This window comes from Mus pahari, chromosome 6 (genome assembly GCF_900095145.1).
Source record: "Mus pahari chromosome 6, PAHARI_EIJ_v1.1, whole genome shotgun sequence".
In the NCBI taxonomy this organism is placed as follows: Eukaryota; Metazoa; Chordata; class Mammalia; order Rodentia; family Muridae; genus Mus; species Mus pahari.
The window spans coordinates 60,975,477-60,997,116 of NC_034595.1; the positions used below are offsets into that span (position 1 = coordinate 60,975,477).

The 21,640-nt window shown below is 44.5% G+C and overlaps 1 protein-coding gene across 9 annotated transcripts in view; it reads right to left on the reverse strand.

Annotated features, from left to right (window-relative positions):
• The window catches only part of Elavl4 (ELAV like RNA binding protein 4), a 138,935-nt gene that overhangs the window by 9,653 nt on the left and 107,642 nt on the right, over nucleotides 1-21,640 (reverse strand). For all 9 annotated transcript variants that reach the window (XM_029539755.1, XM_021201253.2, XM_029539750.1 and 6 more), the window contains exon 3: nucleotides 12,979-13,082. In XM_029539755.1, coding sequence (XP_029395615.1) covers nucleotides 12,979-13,082 — 104 coding nt within the window. The remainder of the gene's footprint in view (nucleotides 1-12,978; nucleotides 13,083-21,640) is intronic.

The following is a 21,640-nucleotide window of genomic DNA, read 5'->3' on the forward strand; positions in this document are numbered from 1 at the left end:
AGTAAGAACAGGAGAACAACAAGAGATGAACAAAAGGAAAGTTGTCGACAGAACTTAAAACAAATGCACAGATAAGGGTCTCTAAGTGCAGAACAAAATAGCTACTGTATGGCAGCTGTTAAATGCAGAACTACCCACGCATGAAGTTCTGAAGATTTACCTCCTGGATGTGGGAGTATAGATGATTTACTGTATCCAACACATAATAATCTTTGAATAAACCAAAAAAAAAAAAAAAAACCAGCCCCTGAAATTCTGCTCTGCACATTTCTCTCTGTACCATCCTCCCCACCCCCATCCAAAGCATAAAAGCAATCAGGTTCTCTGTAAGATTTTTTTTTTTTTTTTATGTCCCATCCTTTGTGTTGCTCCAATCTGTTCCCATGAGGTCTGCTCTCGCTGAATGACAAAGTGCTGGTGAATTGGGGTTGAATGAACATCTGCTTGTTAAACTCTGCTATGTGACCTCGTTGTCACATCTGCAAGGACTGGTTGCCTCTAACTTCGAGGCAGGGCAGATAGAACCACAACAAACAGAATGGGGGCACGGTAGACAAGAAGGAGGCGGGGAAGGATGGTGGGAGAGAAGAGAGAGCCTCCACGGTGCTTATAATAAGCTTGACTTTGTAAATTTGTCCTCCCAGATCTCCCAACTGCTGTTTTTTTCCTCCCCAAAAAGCTAACACAGAGTTGTAAACAGATCTGAGATTCCATCTGCAAGAAGCCAAATCTTCAGCAGTACACATAAGCAAAGCAAACCCCAGCAGTCATTAATTTTAGACTTTCATTTACTTATTTATTTATTTTTTTTAAAGAAAACAACATCAGACATTTGAAATATAATTTACAGCTAGTCTAACAAAAGCACTTTCCTGCTAAAGCTATTTCTGGGGCGGTTATGGCTCAGAATGGATGATGAAAGCAGTCATTTCAGAGTACATCTGACAACGGTGGACAGGAAGGGACCTAGATGCCATAGCATTTCTCAGCTGGCAGTTTTATTTAATCTATACCACAGATCCAGAAGGCCCACTAAATCCATTAGGGTGAGAATGCATGCGTGGCTGTGCATGTGTGATTATGGGTACACAGAAACGTATGGGCACACAATTTTGACATTAAGAGCTAACCCTTGAGCAGCAAAGCTGGCCTTGTTTGTGACATCTTCAGGCAAAGAAAATAAGTTCAGAGAGAAGATGAAGGATGGGCAGACCCTTTGCTTGTGGCGCAGCCCCCCTTTCTATGACAGGGACACTAGGTCCCTTTATGAGTTCTATACCTAAATATAGATGTTGACTCAACAGAAAATGATGTGAATGACTAATCTGCCTTGCTAGCCTCCTCGCGTTGATGGAGCCAGGCAGCTGCCTTCAGTATCTACATCTTCTAGAAAATAATGGGTGGCCTGGGGGCCTCCGCACATGCTATATCTTCCCTGCTCATGGCAGAGAAGCATAGTGGCCCCTACGTAGTGAGTCTGTGTGCGCGTTTGAGGCCAGGGAGCTGAAGGATCAACAGCTCCATGCAGCTGTCTGGGCAGGACTCTACTCCACAGGAGGTGCTCTTATCCTGTGTTTTCTTAGGGGCTAGCACAGGTTTCAACATAGCAGAACTGTTTTTTCAGTCAGGAGGAACTGAGGTAGGAAGGAAGAAATCTGTCCACAGTAATAAGGCTTACCTGCTTCACTTTGCCAGCTACTGATGCTATCTGAATACATTTGTGTTCCCCCAAAGTTCAACCTCCCTCACTGCATGCCTTTACTCAGGGGCAAAGAGGTCAAATCTCAATCTTGTAAGGGCTTAGCTCAATGCCACCTTCTCTGGCAGTCTTCCCTGTCTACAATTGCCTCACCCGAGATCCTCTGTAGAGGCACGTTTGTTCTAACCTTAAATCCCCATCTAGTCGTATGGTTTTCTTGAGGAGTGTGAATATGTGTGTGTGTGTGTGTGTGTGTGTGTGTGTGTGTGTGTGTTTTATCTGTGGCTCCACCTCTCAGAACAGAGCCTGAAACCTGCAGAGGGCACAAAACATACTGACAAAAATGAATTAATACCCAGAGCTCAGGAGGAATGATGCTGGTGGCTGTGGTTCTTCAGGGTTAACTATAGCTTGGTTCCTCCACTAAAACAATCAAGCACCCAGAATCATAGCTGTGTGCCCTCACCAAGCAAAGAACTAAGGGACAGTTCTTACTCTCTAGAGCCTGAGACTGGAAGGACCAAGAGGAGTTGGTTTCAAAACGAGATATCACCTCACTCAGCAATCACTTCTGGAAGATCAACTCTCTCTGTGGCGGGAACACATCTTGTTCCCCTTCGGCAGATAGCGGGCACGTCAGCATTTTCTAATAAACATGGGGTGAGTGGGAGGACAAATAAGCAATTATAGTGACCCACTGCCACAAAGTCACAAGATGTGTGCCATGCCAAGTTGACGGCTAGAAGGGCGAGGGAGGTGATGGAGCTGCAATGAGATTGGTGGTAAGGTGACGAGGAGAGGGTGGCTTGGTCATAGCCTTCTGCTGTGAGGACAAATGAGGTAAAGGAGGTCAAAGGTTGTACAATGCCTGGCAGTGCATGGTCTCTACTACCCAATAGCTGCCCAGCACGTGACAAAGGCCTGCATTTCTACTGGTTCGGGGCAGTTAGAGCTGGGTTCCAGGAAGCAGCATGTTGAAGCACACTCTTGGGCAAAGGGTGTTGGGACTGGAAAGTCAATGTCACAATAAAAAACTATTTCTCCCAAAGATGACCTTGAGGCAGAATCTCAGCTGAGCTGGAGAGGACAACCCAGAATCCCAGAGACTGACCCAGGCCCAGGGCAGTGGTAGGCCTGGAGAGGAGCAGCATCTGGGATGTTCTATCGCCCGTCTAAGCCCGCTTTAGTTTTGTTCTTCTATTTAGAGCCACAGCTTATTGGTCTCTTAGCCCTTTGTGCAAGGGACCTCTGAGGGAAGGACCAGGCAAAAGTGATGGGGAAAAGATTTGCTAAATCTTGCACCGAAATGCTCATCCTCGGACCTAAAAAGTTCAAACATTGTTAAACTCCAGCAGAAGGACTGCAAATGTCAGGCCCTCTGCTAACCTGAAACACATCCTGCAAATGTTGACCTTCAGCCCATGCAGAAGGACTGTATTGGTGGCATGGTGTCCCTCGTGATCTGGTGGATTCGAGCTCAGGGCTCCCAGGGCTATAGACAGTGCCCTGGGAGATTTCTACTTGCCTCAAACCATCAGGATTGTGCTCATTTCATTCATCTAGGATCTCTGACGAGAAGATGGGCGTTTCTAGGTCAGCGCAGCTCTTGTTCTAGACAAAGCTGTGAGTGAAGAAGCCACTCCTCTTTGTGAGGGTGGCCCAAAGGCAGGTGACTGAACTGCAGACTGCACACACAATCCTGACAGAGATTTTTCAGCATTTCCACACACCCCAGATCTCTCTCCCTCTCAGTTTGTAGTCCCCTTACCCACTACAAAAGGACACAATAGCAACAAACTTAGGAGTCTAGGTGCTAGAAGTGGTCTTGACAATCTAGAGAGGGGGACCCGAGAAAGGCTCATCTCTCATAGACATTTCTGAGAACAGGAAGTTCACATCTACATGAAGATCCTACACTACCCCTGGATACCACTGGCTGCTGCAAAGCTCTTCTTTGAGGCCTCAGGAACATCCTCACCCTTCTTATGAGCCTCCATCCTTGACAGGTGCTAATGCAGTTAGGGAACTGCATTTTGAAATGTTACTCCAAAGTGTATACTTATGTCACTTTAACTGAAATCGAGATCCCAGTAGAGAATAGGGGAACAAAAAAGATACAGAGATTAAGAACAGCTTTGGTATTGCTGAGCTTTAGATATGAGTTCTTTTCCCTTTCCAGATGTGTGACTTTGCACCTGAGAGGTATCTCTTGAGTAACATTGCTCAGATGTTCTCTAAAAGAGCCACTTGCATGTAAGATTCCTAGGCACAAAGGCTGGCCCAAAGTAAGTGCTCAATAAACCGTGACTTTGACATGGTTGCTATGTAAACAGGCTTTATTCTAGACACTGGGGAGCAGAAATGTGTACAACAGTCCCTGACACGCAGGACTGCTAGTCTAGCAGAGGAGACATCCACAGCTTCCTTCATTATTTGAAGATCAAGCTACAGATTTTTCCCCAGCCTGTTGTAACACCCTATTCTCTGAGTGAATACAAACTCCCCAGAGCAGGCAGGTCCCCAGGGAACGTTCACTCTAAAGAAACCAGGAGAATGGCAGCAGGGAGCAGACTCTGGGGCTGCCAGGGTTTTTATGAGCAAGTCCTCCCAGGGACCTGGACTCCCACCTGTGGGAGCAGGGAGACCAGAAAGCAGCCAGCTGGCTGGAAACCACAGTTTTGACTGTGAGACTGGTTCATCTCTGTGCCCGTGGACTCAGCCCTCCCCACAAACAGGCCAGGTGTCTGCTTTTGTGGCTTTAGCCTTTATGTTCCTCTCCACACCTGCCACCTGATACAGACCATTCTAAAAAAAAATCTTGGGGGTAAGGCCTCAAGGTAACATCTCAGGTGCAGTTTGATCCCATCACATTTTTCCCCCCTGCTTAGAACTCCCCAGCTTGTCTTAAACACCTTGTGACAGAAATCCAAATGCTTTATGTAGGCATTCAGAGCATCTGGCCCTGGCAGCTGGCCCAACCTCATCTCCTGCTGACCTCCACATGCACCCTTATGCTTCAGTTCAGACAGAGACCCAGTCCCAGGTTTCTGGATTGTATTGAAAGTTTCTACCTCCACGCCTTTGTTCTTTGTGTTTGATTATCCTCGTGGCAAAATGAATTCCCGATTCCCTTCTAGGCCTAGCCATGTTCTCCACGAGGCCCAGGTATACGTGGCGATTCTTTTCATGACTGCTACAGAAGTGTCTGTCTCCATTGTCACAGCTATCACGTCCTATCCCCCATCACAGTCACCTGTTCCTAACACCTCACCTCCTCCATCAGGTCGAACATCACAGTGATACTGACATACTCACTTTCCTTCAAAGCTTTGCTAGGGCAGGAGCTCAACTGAAACTAAATGTAAATCTAACTTTAGTGAATGGATTTCATATGCTTTAACAGGAGCTGATGCAAATGGAAAGAATCATATAGTTGGGGAGTATCTAAGGGAGTATCATAAGTGTATCTGAGACACAGCAAGCCTACAGTAGCTGATACACAAGAGGCCCAGAATGTCTTTTTAGGAAAGTTGTGATAATAGATTCATGTGCCTTGAAACAACAACAACTTCTTCTTCTTCTTCTTCTTCTTCTTCTTCTTCTTCTTCTTCTTCTTCTTCTTCTTCTTCTTCTTCTTCTTCTTCTTCTTCTTCTTCTTCTTCTTNTTCTTCTTCTTCTTCTTCTTCTTCTTCTTCTTCTTCTTCTTCTTCTTCTTCTTCTTCTTCTTCTTCTTCTTCTTCTTCTTCTTAATCTATCAGACTGGGATGGAGCTTAGCCATTAAAGGCTAGGATCACAACCAGGAAAAAAAAAGCATTAGACTGTCAGAGGTGCATCCTTAGTACGAGGCTCTTTATGTTTGACTGGGTCCTCTAAATGGGCGAGATGTGAAAGAGGCTTCTTGTCATGATTAGGGGAAGAATACATGCCAGACGTGGAGCTACAGCTTCCTCTCCGCTAAACTGCAGCTCCTGCCTCCTGCTTCATGGGAGACTGGTAGGAGTGTCGCAGCCATCTGGAAACTCCACACTACTTCCTACCATACAGGACTTCTGACTTTGCTGTCTGTGCCTTAGTGAGAGTCAGAGCCACTCTCTTTGAATGCATCTCCAGAACGGGTGGGATAGAGAACGGGCTCTGCCCACTCCTGCTCTGAGTCTCTGTCACTCACCTCAGGGGGACACCTACTCCTTTTTATCCTTGAGAGCATCTGTTGAGCACTTGCTGCAAGCCATGATTGCCTACACATGAAACATCATTATTTCCATCTTCTGGATGTTACATTCTGGTGCAGTGAGATTAAGTACTTTGCCAAGGTCATGTAGCTAAACGAAGACAAACTTGAATGTGACTCAAAGTTCTGGGATCTTTCCACTGGGCCACAGCAACCTGGACAGTGAAATAAAAGCTTACGTTCTTGGCACAAACCGTCATTGTTCTTGGGAAGGTACCAAGCTGGAATTGCCGTGCTGTAATATTTTATTAGACCATTAGATCTGGAAAGAAGCATCTTCCAGAGAGGACATAGACTTTCAGAAGGAAAGTGGTGCCCAAGGTCGTCCCATATAGTTTTATAGCAGAGCTGGGGCTTCACTATCCTAACTCAAGAGTTCTTTTGAGTGGAGAAAAAGGGGGGGAACTCAAGGAGGGCTACGTGCTCTGTGCTCCTTAACAGACAAGTCACCTTACCCCCAGCCTCATGAGTGCTATGTAGAACTGTCCCTTTAATCTTCAGGGTCAGAGATGTCCTAGACCAACGTCACTTCACCCAACTTTCTGGGATCAGGAAGACATTTGACGCCCATAATGTTCGATGATAGCTACTACCGCCACAGTTACTGAGTTCTCCCAACAGTCTGAATGTGACTAGGGAATTTAACTACTTAGTTAACTCTATGTGGAGCTAGTGGCTACTACATTGAATCGAAGCAATGCTGAGTTGTAGCGTCTCAGAGCTAGGAGAACATACAGGCTCATCTAGTCAGGATTCACGCTGTGGGATCATCCAGAAGGGAAGGGTTCTGTTTGAAAGGCTCTGATGATGAAGGGCTCTGTGCTAGTCTGTATTTCCTATGCTGTACTGATAGCTATGCAGGTTTTCTTCTCAGCTATTTTAAATAAAAGGTTGAAATAAAATGCCTTAGCCTCACTGCAAAAAAATGTCCCCAGGAGAATGGAACAGTAGCCGTTCAGGGTAGATATGTGGGCATACAGCCTGCTATCCATCTTTGTTATTCATCTTCGGACAACATTCAAATGTCAGGACTCTTTAAAACAGGGGGATGAAAATGGAACACAGGACACCAGGAAGAATTGGGGCGAGGAGGCCCACTCTTTCCTCTAATGTGGAGATATAACCCCACCCCAGTCCCTGGCTGTGTAGATGTGTGGTTATTTTGAGGGGCTCACATGACCCCATTTGCTTCTTTTGCTCTTACAAATGCCCTCAAACCCCACCCAAGCCTTTCTGAAAACTTGAATGTGCTTCCAACTTGTACCTGGCCAGTTTTCTTTTGTCATCCAGACCCAGGACCCAGAGAATGATCTTCAAGATGCTGGGATGGTACCAAGTTCAGTGGGCTGAGAAGACAGAACCATTTCCAACCCTCTATATACCTATATCGGCATGTATTCAAAACAAGTAATTCAAAGAAATTTAATGGGGCACCTGAAATTAGAGCAGCCAAATGCATTCTCCCACTAAAGAGCAGCAGAGGTGGGTGCTGGGGGTGGCTGGCCCAACTGGGCATCTCCAGTTTCAATGGCATATCTTTAGTCTTTTCGTTGGGGACTCAGTGACTCAGAACCTTGGCTGACCTTGGCAGCCAAGGGCTCCTGCACTCTCTGAGGTACAGCTTTGATGGGGGTGGTAGTGCCTTTTTGTTATGAACAAGATAGAAGGAGGCAGGCTATTATTTCTGGGTGGGGTGATATCCGTCAGCAAAAAATGATCCGCTAACTCTCCGGGAAGCATTAAGAGCCGTGATAGGAGAAATAATTGCTTATGCCGAGTGCAAAGAAAAGATGCCTCAGCGGAACGCAGGCCTTTAGCAAGGCAGGTGGATAGCTGAAGAAGCAGGGAGGGAGGAGGTACTGCTGCCCAAGACCCCTGGCAAGAGAAAGGAGCTGGTGAAGTGAATGGGAACCTGCAAAGCTCAGACGTGGAGAGATCCCCAGAGGCAGTGCTAGTGCCATTAGGAGAATAAAGAGAAAACGTTGAAATGATTAAGCAGCATCCTTACAGGAGAGGCAGAAGAACTAGCCTGCTTCCTCCCCAGAGAAGAGGGGAGGTTCCTTCTGAAGAGCTCTCTGCCCCAGCAGCCTATTCCCTAGTTGGGTTCTCTAAAGACCTGGGCTGCTGCCTGGTGATAAGGCACCTTTCTTACTTCTCACAACTGCAGCCCTCAGGGGCTCTCTCTCAGAGTGACAGAGGCAAACCCTTAATCTGAGACTGGTGCTGAGACTGCTCACGTCCTCGTTTGCACAAGAGCTGTGCTCTAGAGATGGTTACAGTTTTATCATTTAAATAAAGGGTCATGTAATTATGTAAGACATAAAGTCATTTATAAACATAAAATTCAATGAAGAAAAACCCCAAGTACAGACAGACAGACAGACAGACAGACAGACAGACACACACACACACACACACACACACACACACACACACACACACGTTCTATATTATGTAAGAAAAAAAACAAACCTCAAATCAAATGCAAACCTCTTAATAGTTATTGGTCAGAAATCTAAGGTTGATAAACCTACTGCAGCTCCCTTCAAGATTCTCAGGGAAAGTTGAATATCAGTCCAACACCTGTTTGGATTATTACTGTCTTGAAGACCCTTTCTTTCTTCCTGTCCCCCTCTCTCTCTTCTCCCTGTGCCCCTCCCATTTGGCTACGAAGCCTTGAGCTCATATAATCTCTCTGTCTCAGTCTCCTCAATGCTGGAATTAGCATCGCACTCAGCTCCAGTTCTGTTTGTTCTTAATTAATGTGACAAGGAGCTGAAGCAAAGGTAACCGGATTCAATTGAGCATTTCTTAGTAAGAGGCTGAAGTGACAGGGTAGACTCAGAAGGTGCTCTTTCAGAGCTGGCTATGATGGGCATCAGTTGTCATGGAGCACCAGGGAACCCTTTTGAAGGACCCACAGATCTCAGTCTGGGGCTATTCTCAGAGTCTCATTGGAGACAAGTGGAAAAAAATAGCAAAAAGAACAAATAGCACCCCAGGTCCTAAGTGAGGTAAACCATCCCCCTCTGTGGCAAGCCCATGGTCCATACCGCTCTATGGCCCATGAAACATTTGGATGGAGGCTTTCCAGGCCATTGCAGTCCGAGGTTCACTTAAATGGAAGGCCTTAGGCTTGGAAAGCAAGAGCTGGAGAAGTTATTTAAAGTCCAGTGTATCTTCAAGTTAACGGCAAACGTTCTGAACCGTAAGTCCATCTACGAAGAACCTTGGAGAACCACACAGCTCATTTCTTTGCTTTTTATATCTTCTAATCACACCAGGGAATTAACCCTTGTCTGTGCGGAGCCAAACTCTCCACCCACACACTCTCACAGGGCTCACACGCTGCTAGGCAAACAGGCAGCTTGACATTGCAGCACAGAGGACCCACTGCCAGAGAATTATTTTTAACGCTTTTTAAAAATACCCCAACTGTCATTTACCCACGGTGTGATCCTAGGTCTGTCTCCTGAACTTCCTTCGGGCCTCAGTTTCCTCATTAGCATAACGAAGATAACAGCACCCCTTCTTACAGGGCTAATTTTAGACACGGAGCTGCTGTGAGCAAAGCGTGTAACTCCCAGGACAGCTCAAAGGTTAAGTCCTAACATGAGAGATTAGAATCCTAACGGTCACACAAAGCAAGGGAGCGTTTCTGTTGTTGGCTGCCATTTCCTCTCTGGCTGCTGTTTGTGAGTGCTAAACTGACAGCTGTGTGGCTCTAGGCAGTATACTTCACCTTTCTAGTCTTACCTACCCTGTCTCCACGAAGATTCCTCTCCCTTGAAAGAAGTCTAATCTAAAGAACAATCCCTCAGGAGTTCCCAGCTATTCACAGCTACTCAGTGCAGGGGCAAGGTCTGTCCAGGCTCTTCACATACCCTCAGAGATTGTTTGGGCCCCTTACATACAGCCTCTTTAATAAAAGGAAAGTGGCTTTTTTTTTTGTTGACAGGAAAGTGTCTTTGTGGACCAACACCTCCTGCTAGCAGGTAATGGGAAATTCACTGATACCTGCCAAAAGCACTGATGTCACTTTTAAATCTCAGGGTCATAGGTAAAAGACTGATACCCGAAGGTCAACTGTTATCTTCTGCTTGGTTTTCCTTCATACGTCATTCTTTGTTTTTGTTCTTGACTTGTAAAAATAGGGAGATCTGACATAAAGGATATTTAGAGTTCAGCTCCTATTGAACAACTGAAGATCTGCATTAAACACCTTCAGAATCTCTGTCGTCATACCATCATCACCACCACCATCACCACCACCACCACCACCACCATCATCGTCATTGTTATCATCAACATCATCATCATCATTGTTATCACCATCAACGTCATCACCACCACCACCACCATCATCATCATCAGACTTCTGCCCTCTCTCTGTTAGCTCCCATCACTGAAACTATTCCTGAATTTGGTAGTTAGTCATTAACCTTTACTGTTTAGGGGTTAATTCTTGGCTTTTGGGCACTAATATTTTTGTATATCACACCTAAAGTGCTGTGTTTTCTGGGTTATCAGATATGTGACAATGAGCACACACGTGACCAAGTCTGTCAACTCGTGCCAGATGGTCCCAAGATCTCTGTCATACATGCTTCCAGAGATGACCTGTGTGGTTTGTTGTTTGTGTCTGTCTTTGTTTCCAGATTGACAAGCTATCTACTATTTCCTGGGAGTCAAGAGTAAAGAGATAAATCTCATGCCATTTATCAAAGCAAACTGAAGCAGAAGTAAACAGTGGCCTGGAAGGCAAAAAAAAAAAAAGGCAATTTTAAGAAATTAATAAATGATGAGACTATTAACAGCACACATAAAGGGTTTTCTTTTTTTTCTCTTCCATTTAATATGATTTTTACCTTAAACACTGTGTCCCTTTAGGAAAGGGAAGAAAAGTTAATAAAGGAACCTATCAGTCAAACTTAATTTTTTTTTGTATGGCAAATAAACTCCTTTAATGAAAGGGCTGAAATCCCTAGGTTTGCACATTAAATTTTCATTTGTAGTAGAGAATGGAAATTATTGATTCAGCAGTGGTATCATGCATTCTGAATCCTACAGTGACTTAGGAGCCCACATTTCTGCCGGGTGCAAATGTGTCTGTCAGCAGCACTGGATGCAGGGGGAGCCTGGGCTAGGTGGGAGGATACAGAGAAGAATCCAGAGCACGGAAGGAGGCTGAGCAGCGCTTCACAGAAAGAAAATAATCAATGCTCCTTGTCTCAGAGATCCATTTAGACAACGCATCCCACTGTAGGATGGGCTACGGGGACCATTCTGATACTAGAAAAGCTGGGTCCAGTCTTTGGGAGAAACCACAGAGATCTTAATAAAATAAAATAAAAAAAATTTAGAAGGCGGACCGATGGCTGGTGATTTGGTCCCGAGCTGAGGGAAAAGGGTTTGGTTTTAAGAAAGCTGCAGAGGACAGAAAAGTACCTTTCTCAGTTCAAGGTCAGCGTGTCTGCCCGGGGGGGAGGGGGGGGACGGGACATTTGACATTCTAATGCTGAAGTGGATAACACACACAAATCAATCAGTCCCTCAAACAGCTCTCAATGCAACAAGGTCCTCTTCAGTGTCAGGAGACAGGAACACGTTTCTTGACTTAAAGTATGAAAATATGTGTTTTTCTTTTGAAACAAATGAATCTTTCTGCCTCTCTGAGGACTATGGCATAATTAAACAACTTTTATTTCCCCCTCAGAGAATTCTTAGGAACTGATTCTAAGCCTTGTTGAAGGCAGTCTAAATCAGGCTTATTTCAGGGTCTTTGTGTACTATACAGACAGTAGGAGATCAGAGAAAGCAATAATTTTTTTTTTATAAAAAGAAATAATCTAAACACAATTGTAAAAATAAAGCTGCTTAAAAAAGAAAAAATACTCATGTAATGTGTTCCAAAAAGAGAAAAGTTCTGTTGTTGTTTTTATTTCCTTCCAGCGAAGATTATCTTTACACTGCTCGTCTCTTTTGTTAGCCTGGATGTCAGAAAAGTAGTTTTGCTGAACTAAAAAGTTCTAGTTTTGTGTTTTCCGATGCGGAGAGCTGGTGCCATCTATAGATTTCCATTCTGGGAGAGGTTTCTCTTTTGTCCTACTTTGAGTCAGACCTGCTGTCATGAGGATAAGAGCGCCCAGGAGACACTTCCCTGTGGTTTAATAGGCTATGAAGGATGGGACTCATTAATCGCCTGGCAGCTGCCCCTAAACAGGATGCTGCCTGGAGGTGGGGGGAAGACCGGGGAAGGGAGGCGAGGAACAGGCTGCTTCATCCAGGAGAGGACCACCAGATGCCCAAGGCGGCCGCATCTTCCATACATGAAGTCGGAAGGCAGTCCAGCCCCAGAAACCTACCTCCCTAGACGAGTAGCCTCGAGGTTACTGATTTCTGACTTGCAGCAATGATTCTTGAGATGTTCTCCGGTCACCTAATTATTTTTAGACTGTTGGATTACTATTTTTGTTGTTCCTTTACTATCTTTTCATCCAATTTAACTGGAGCTGCCCTTCTTTCGGCACTGCATTTGTTTACAGTTGACGTTCCCCCTCCCATTCTCCAATGGTAGGTTCCTAATAATCCTTAAGTGAAAGTCCCGCTGCTCACTTCCGTGCATGAGGGAGGTCTCCTGACTTGGAGCTACCTACTCCCCATCCTCCTTGTGACCCACCACCCCAACTTAGGGCCACACTTCATAGCTGGGACAGCTCTCCGGCCCCAGTTTCTTCCTTCAGCTTGCCATTGTTGTGTGCAGAACTTCAGGCTGGCAGGCCTGCTTTGTAGGGCCTTGAATCCCTGACCCCAACCTGACTGTTGGATTAGAGTTGTCAAGACTCCTGGTCCCTTCCCTCCACTCTTTACCCCAATTTTACTATTTTGTAATGGCTCATGTCCCTTACTTAACAGAGTGGACAGTGACTGTTCTTTGAGTAAAGAAAGAATATCACTTCTGGATCCCACGAGCCTGGGCTTATTAGACCCACAGACAAAAATGTTACCAGGGCCCCCTGAACTGAAAGTCGGTGTATCAACTCTTACCTTTATGGTTTTGGTCTGGAGTCTGAGTCCATTTAAAGTGTTGATGGCTTTCTCTGCATCCTTTGGATCAATATAGTTAACAAATCCATACCCTAAACTCTGTCCTGTGGAAATATTAAAAAAAGAGAGACAGGAAGACAGAGAGGTGGAGAGAGAGGTGGAGAGAGAGAGGGAGAGGGAGTGGGAGAGGGAGAGGGAGAAGGAGAGGGAGGGGGAGGGGGAGGGGGAGAGAAGGAGCAGAAAGAGAAAGGGAGGGAGGGGAAGAGAGAGAGAGAGAGAGAGAGAGAGAGAGCTCAATATCTTTGCAGAAGCCACACTTCCCATTGTCATGTGTTAAAACCCTCCTCTGGTCTAGGATTTCTTTTTGTTCAGGTTCATCCTAGGATAAGAGGTTTCCAACTCTAACAATTCTCATCCTGGGTATGGGACTTTGAGCTCATAGGAGCTCTCATCATCCAAAGTAAAAATAGTACATGCCCTTGAATAGTCACACCCGATATATACAAGGGGCAGGCAGCATGATCAGGAAGATCCATTACCAGGGAGTAGAAAGACAGCATGCAGTTTGTTAAGGGTCTTGAGTAGAGTCTTGGTCATTTGGGTCATTTTGGAGAGAAGTCATTTACCAACTATTTCTCCCAGATCCCTTCTCTGGGGATAACAGCACTTACCTCTGGCAGACTCTGACAGAGTTTAGTGAGATAATGTACATAAAATGTACCAACATACATAAATTGCCCTGACCACAGTAGGTGCTCAACAAAGGACAGTCACATTCTGCTCAGTCCTGTAAAATTGGGATAAGCACTAGACTCAGTAGCTGTGTCTATTGCCTTGGTCATGCCAGCCACACCCACACTCAGAGGGGGCGATAGCAGGAGCTGAGCAGAGAGGACCAGAGACAGTTTTAGTGAAGGATGCAGGCATGGCCAGAATTTAGAGCAGTTGCTACAAATCATTCTTTGCCCTCATCATCTCAGGAGCCAGAGATCATCAAATAAAAGGAAGGGCAAGGGTTTCTTTCAGAAAGAATGGAGAAGCTCCTAACACACAAAGGGGAAAGCACAAACGCATTCCGCAAAGAGGATTTAGCTACTTTAGGCGGAGATGATATCAACTTGTCTACAAAGAGGTAGCAAGTGACAGGGCTCCCCCCTAAGTGAAATAAAAATAATGTACTTGCGATCGTGCCACTGATTATAAATAGTCCATCAGCTCTGCCATGTGTCATCAGCCAGAAATATCATTAGGAAACTTTACATTTTCTGACATACTCTTTAAGAAACACAGCGCTTGTGGTGGCTGCAGAGCCAGCTTGAACTTCTCAGGCAATGCTATTGATTTGTGGGTGGCAGCAGAGCCGAAGGGGCGGGAAATGACAGGATGTCATACATCAGGGAAGACTGATTACATAAAGCTCTCTTTGGCGTACTGGGGCCAGGGCTGGGAGATAATACAGCAAAAAGCCTGCCACGTCCCGGTGACAGGAGCCCATTTCAGCAGCCAAAAAACTGTTTCCAACAGCTTCTGTTTTGCTGGTAAATGTCTGTGTTTGTGTTGGTTGTAGGAGGGAACCTGGGAAAACAAGTTGGGTTCTGGATCAGAAAATGGGTATCTTTTTTATTGTTATAGGGCAGAAGCAAAGAGAACAGAGAGGAAACTCAATCAAATGAAAACCCCGAATGCCAATGTCTTCTGTTGAACAGGAAAGACAGAGACAAACTTTGCTAGACAGGCTCATCACTATCCAGAGATGGTGCCTGATGAAGGCGGAGAGGCTGCAAAGCATGGGCACACTCCAGCTGCTGTGACCCCCGACCCTTTTCTTTTTGTTTTATTTTTCAAGTTTGGTCTCTCTCTCTCTCTCTCTCTCTCTCTCTCTCTCTCTCTCTCCTCTCCTCTCCTCTCCTCTNCTCTTCTCTTCTCTCTCTTTCTCTCTCTCTCTCTCTCTCTCTCTCTCTCTGAGTGTGTGTATGTGTGTGTGTGTGAGAGAGAGAGAGAGTTGTATTACAAGACCCTGCCACATGTTCTCGCAACGCCATTTTGCAAATACAAAAATACAAGAGACTAATTTCATTGGTTTTAAAATGTAATCTATCCTAAATTTGTCTCCACCTCATCAAGCCTAACTAAATTCACCTAATTAAATCTATTTTCATCATGCAAATTTCTCAGTCGTATTTATCTTGCATATATAATATTCCTATAATCACTTTAAAAATCCAGTCATGTAGCAAGTTGAACTGCTTCTAAAGAACATTTAAAATCAGTTATGTCTATGACCAAGCTGCTGTAGGAGTTCTAGGAAACCAGTTGAATGGGTCATTTTCTAGCCTAATGTAATTTGCATAAAATTAAAATAGAATATAAAACAAACAAATAAGACCTTCACTGGTTAACTGCTAACAGTAGACCTGATCATCCTGAAAAATTTCTGTGGTCTTCATGATCATGACATACATGTGTGGTGTATGCTCCCACTGTGCTATCTTTCTTTGTAAAACTACTCATATATTAACGGTTATCAAAACACGCATCGTGAGTTTAGGTTTTGCATTCTAAATTTGGTCTTAGATTTTTGCTCCTGGAGGAAGGAAAACTCAGGCTTAGGTCCCAGGAGGTTCTGAAGGTCAAGTAAGGGAAAGGACTCCAGTCCGGCAAGATGCGTGACACCAACCCCCCAGCCTGTACCATCCCCAGGGTTCCATTACCCTGGCTCCCACTATAATTAGCTCTCCTGTGCTATCATCACCTGTCCCAGGGTTAGAGAGACTTCATTTAGCATCAAGGATAAAAAAATGCTTCAGGGAAAACTAAGGCCCAGAAGAATGTAATTTCACAAAGGAAGATTCTTCTCGGTATAAAATAAACGACAAATTCTAGAACAGAGCCCTGTATTTAAGAAGAGGCCAGAGATGGAGGAGCTTTCCCGTGCATGGGAAGGTAGGAGGTAACTCAAAAGGCAGCACAATGAATCTACCTGCAGTTAACCTAGTTCCTGAGTAGGCTCACATATGCCTCACAGCATCACAGGAGTCCAGCCATGTCTAACAAAAATGCTCCAAGGACCTAAGCATTCTCTTTTAAAAACATAACCTGGAGAAGATTAAGTTCCAGAGCAAAAATTATAAAAACCCAAGCTAAATTTTTTGAAAGGAACAGTTTTAATACTGGGGGAAGAGTTAACTGAGCAAGAATTTTGCGTTTGAATTTTGGTGGCCAAGCGCTGGTGGTAGGTTTTGATTCAACAGTCCTGTATGTAAGCATACACAGAAAGCTATAGATGGAATGCATTCATAAAGAATGCCAATGCTTTTTCCATGGGGACTGAGAGAGTTGTCATGGTGAGAGGCCTCAGGGGACATAGTCTGGGGCCCAGAGCATGTGTACGTATCTGCAGTCCATAGATAAATCATTTTCTTTTTTCTCCTCTTTTCAAATAGTGATATCTTCTCCCCTTATCAATGGTAACAAAATGTGAGCATATAGTTATGGTAACAATATTTTAAGAACTGAACACTAAACTTTATTTTTGTTCTAAATGTATGTTTACTTTGATTGCAAGTTGAGCAGTCATCCAGGTTCTGCTTACTAACTCATCTTTATTTAAGAAAGAAATGGCAGGAAATAAAGACTGTTTCTAAAATTTTAGGCTACAACATCTGGCTTCTTGTTGCCCACATCTTATCAGCCTCTAGCAGTCCTGTCCAGCTGGCAAGGGTAGAACATCTCCACTTACCATGCATCGGTAATAAGCACCCAAGGTAGTCTGGGATAGAAACTTAGAATTCAGAATGTAGTTTCCAAGAGAAAACTGTATGCATAATAGCCAGAGCTTAAATCACGTCCATATATTTTGGATTAAACAGGATCTTGTTTTGAAAACTGTTCTCCTAAATATGAACCTGAATATTTATGTTTTGATATAGCATGGGCATTTGCACACATGGAGAGATAATATTTCCTCTTGCTATGTGCCCTCCTACTATGATAGAAAACATTTCTATTTGGCTATAGGTTATATGTCAAACCTCTCCATTTAGGAACCCGACATTCCTTCTTACAAGAATTAATTTATGGAAGATTATATTCCGAACACACTAGGTCCTTGGCAGGTGTTTAAGCAGAGCATGTTTGGGAGAAGAGACAAAGAGGAGGTAACTGGGGGATTAAGTTTGCATTCATGAGGAAGGAGAGACCCTGACAATACTCACGCAGGGTGAGCGTGTGTGTGGAGGTATGAGGATAATCTTGGCGTCATTTCTCATGTACAATCTCTTTTTGTGCTCTGGGTTCTCCTGAAAGGCAGATCAACCACAGAGCAACAGTTATTCTAGTGCACAAAGTGCTCTCCCACTATTTTATATCACATTTGATTTTCATGGCAATACTATGTGAAGAGAGAAAAGTATCTTCTAACAGAAACAAGGGAACTGAAGGTCAGAGGAAACTAATTCTTCCCGACACCACAAAGCTGAATTTTTGGTCAATCAGGATTTGAGTAGGCATTTGTCTGTTTGTTTTAATGTGTAGGGTATGGTAGTAAACAATTTAGGCTTGGTGGGCCACAGTCCTTGTCACAACAACCATGACGTTGTGTGTCAGCCAGAGACACTATCTGAACAACACCAAAAAAAAAAAAAAAAAAAAAAAAAAAAAAAGACTGTGGTCCAATACAACTTTATCTAGAAAAACAGACAGTGGCCAGATGTGTCTCTTGAACCATAGGCTGCCGATCTTTGGCTCTGATTGCTGTTCGCCATTGTCACGGTTCCTTCTTAAAAGTATGATGTTACTAACAACTGAGGTTTTTTTGGACTAATTTAAGGAAATGTAAATTGTTTTATGTAGTTTCTGTTAAGCATTTTTACCATGTTCGAGTTCCAGAAACTGTTCAATCACAGCCCTTTAAAACTCCCGTTTTTCTCAGGACTTGGCCTGGTCTTCAGGGTCCTAGGATTATTCTGATCTCATGGCTGACAACAGCAGCAGAAAAGCTGGCTGGAAGAAGCCTCAGCATTTCTGCACTGCCAACTTGCACACTTCGCTCTTTCCCTGTGAGAATCACCCTTCTCCAGAAACCTCACATCCATCGGCTCATCTCATCTGCAGAGCCCCTGAGGGGGCAGCCAGATGGGCAGTTGCTGTTGATGAAAACTTCTGAGTTGAGTAAGGGATTTTTGTGGTCATCAGAACCCCTAGCTCAAGCTGAAATCCTGTTTTCAAAGCACACGATAAAGTCCCCAGTCACCTCCAGATCACCTGCTTGGCGATAATTCACACATCAGGTTAACAGCATTCAACCTCAAATCTCTGGGTGCTCTCCCTGGCTGCCAGCTCTGAGATGTCTTTCCCGGAGTCTGTCTGAACATACCGGAGAGGCAGGGAGAGTGTGCCTGCAACTGTGTATGTAAACCTGTGTGTGGCTCATAACCACACTTGCTGTATAACCTTGGTTAAGTCATTTAAGCTCCTTCAGCCCGTTCCCTTGTCTGGAAAAAAGAGAGCTAATCCTTTAATCCTCATAATCAAAGGATCACTGTGAGGATTATATGAATGGGGGACTAATAGCTGGTATATTTTATTCAGTGACACTTTGTGCCAGGCACTGTGCTAAGTGGCTAACTCATGGTTACCTCATTTAATCCTACGTGAAATGGGCACCATTGGGCCCATGGTGCACACATGGAAAAAAACGTGGTTTAAGAAGTGGTAAAAATGACCTGTTCGAAGTTAAGGAGCTGCCAGGCTCCAGGGCTTGGACTTGCACGGACCCTTTTAGTGAGACTCCAGTTCATGCTTCCTCTCCACCGTGGCTGCCCTCAGCTCAAGTGCCTAGAAGAGTCTGACGTTTGGTAAGTCTTGACAGGGCACTCTTGCTCTCACCAGGACATGAAGTCTTGAAACTGTGGTTGTGTGCCCTCCACCATCCTCTGGGGATTTAACAGGGTTGATCAGCCTGAAACTCAGCTTTCCTATTGGAAACCCAGTGCTATTGCAACCAACGAGGCAGGGATTTCTTTTCTTTTGGTAGTTGACAGAGTAGCCCTAGACTGAGCACTGTTGCTATTTCCAGCATAGTCCCTGTAGTACCCTCACTGACATCATCTACAAGGAATGCAGATCCTCAGGTCCCTCCCACCCCAGATCTCCTGAGTCAGCACCTGCTTCTCAGTGTGATCCTTGGGGGGCTTCAAATGCTTACTGAAGAATGAGATGAACTGATAAGTTGGATTAGATGTGGGTGTTAGTCTCAGTTCCAAATACTGTTCTGTGTCCCTAGCTATGTGTAATTAACCTCCCTGTGCCTTGGTGTCTGGGAAAACCACACATCTAATGAATGGGAATGAGGAAGGCAAACTCCCACAAGAGAGTTATCAAGATTTCTTTCTTAATATATGCTATTTCTCTTGGTCTCCAAACTTTGCACTCCCATTTTGACTCTGTTTTGGTATTTTGATTTAGAAGATAGCACCAATTTTCTTCAAGGGTCTAGTAGGAGCTTTATATGAAGCAATTCATGTAAAGTGTCAGAAACTCGGTGAGGCATTGCTGTCTTTTTCTTCCCTCACACACTGTTAGGTGTTAAGTTTTCACGCTGTCTAGGTGATATTCTCTCCTCCACGAGGCCCTAATCTCCCCAAAGGTGGAGAATGATTTTGATGTTTGTCTTTTATATAAGCGCACAAATTCACACAGAACAAGCACTTGCTATAAGCTGGACACTATGGGTGGACCCTGAGATGTTCCTGGGTTTAGGATGCTCCTTATGTGAAGAGAAATACAAGTCTAAGAACCAACGGGAGCCCCGAATCAACAAAGCGGTACATTGGACACCAATTTTCACTAAGAAGAATAGGGAAAGATTGCTGAAGGAAGAGGCACACAGAGGAGCTTTGTATAAAGGATAGCATTTGAGAGGGTTTACCCACTAAAGTGAGGACATTGCGGCTTGAGGCCTAATTCCAAAGCTACCCTTTTCCCACAGGCATTCACCCACTGTGTGTCAGGTATAGTTATATTCCCTGGAAACACAGAAGGGGACAAGAAACAGGACATCTTTGTTTCTGTCCCATTGGATTGGTATTCTGATTGAGAGTACAGAGGACATCCAAGACATATTGACAGAATATAAAGGTTGCCAGAGGATGGTGAGTTCTAGGGAGAAAATAGGCCAGAGGCAAGGGAACAGCACTGCTAGGACATGTCTGCAAATTTTTATGCAGAGGTCAGGGAAGGCCTCACTACTCAGGCAACATAAAGACAGAGACTAGAGAGAAAAGAGGTCGTCAGTTAGCCCTATCTGGAGGAAGGCCATTCTAAGCAGAGGGTATGTCATGTTCAAAGGCTGAGGAGCAGGAATATACTGTGTTAGAGACAATAGCTAAGGCAACAACAGTAAGTAATTGCTAAGCTACAACAGTAGCTAAGGCAATCCTTATCACTCTTGCCAAATGACTTGAAACAGGAAGACATTGTAATTCCATACTGGCCTTCCCTCTGACTAACAAACCTTTTCAAACTCACCTCTCCTGTGTGTGCGTGTGTGTGCGTGTGTGTGTGTGTGTGTGTGTGTGTGTGTGGTGCGTGTGTTTGTGCGCATGCTCAGGAACTCCTTCATCTTGCTCCTCAGGTGCCATCCATTATTCCTTTATCTCTATTTCTTAGACACTGTCTCTCACTGGCTTGAAACTCATGGGTAGGCTAGGCTGGCTGAGTAGCAAACCCTAGGGATCCACATGTCTTCTCCTCCCCAGCATGGGAGTTAGAAGTGCAGGCTACCATTCTTGGTTGTGGGATTTTTAAACACATTGATCTGGGGATCTAATTCAGGACCTTGTGCTTGCAAAGGAAGCACTTTGTTACTTGAGCTATCTCCTGAGCCTTCAAAACTACCACTTGATTAGTTTCTCTGAACCCCACTAGACTGGGAACAACTTGAGACCAAGTCGATGTCTCATTCATCTCTGACCCTACACCCTCAAAGAGTCCTAGCATTTTCGGTTAGCCAGGGAACATTTGTTTAGTGAATGTATGACAGTGTTTCCTATCTTCATGCCTATTTACATCCTCTTAACCACTCTCTGTCTCCTACATACCAAGGAGGAAGGGATCAGGAAGAAGGGCAGAGCCTCGCCCATGCCTTAAGGAAGCTGGTAAGTGGTCAGGAACCAGATCTCATAGGATGGCCTCAGAAGACCTCAGTTAGCCCACAGGAGAGAAGAGCCCAGAGATACTCCACTACCTCACACTTGAAAGGTCGCCATGGAAAGCCATGGGTGCACTTGCTGGGACCCGAGAGAAGAGAATAGGATCAGGCATAAGTAAGTTGGGGAACTGTTCTTCTTTTTTTTTTTTAGCCTGATCAAGAGCTTTCAAAGATTGATTTTATAAAGAGGTAGGGTGTCTTGTGAAGTGTAAAAAACTGGAACTGTATACACAGAGGACAGATCTAACCCTCACCAAGGGAAACAAGTCAACAAGATCGGCCCCATAAGATCGCTTTTATTAGAAGGACTCAAATTTTCTATGTTATATTTATCTTAGTCCCAACTTAGTGCTCACAACAGTTTCAGTTTGCCCTCAATTTTAAGGGAGAAAATAGGGGATATTTATTGAGCATTTACTAAGGGACCAGCGACTATAATCACTTTATTACTCA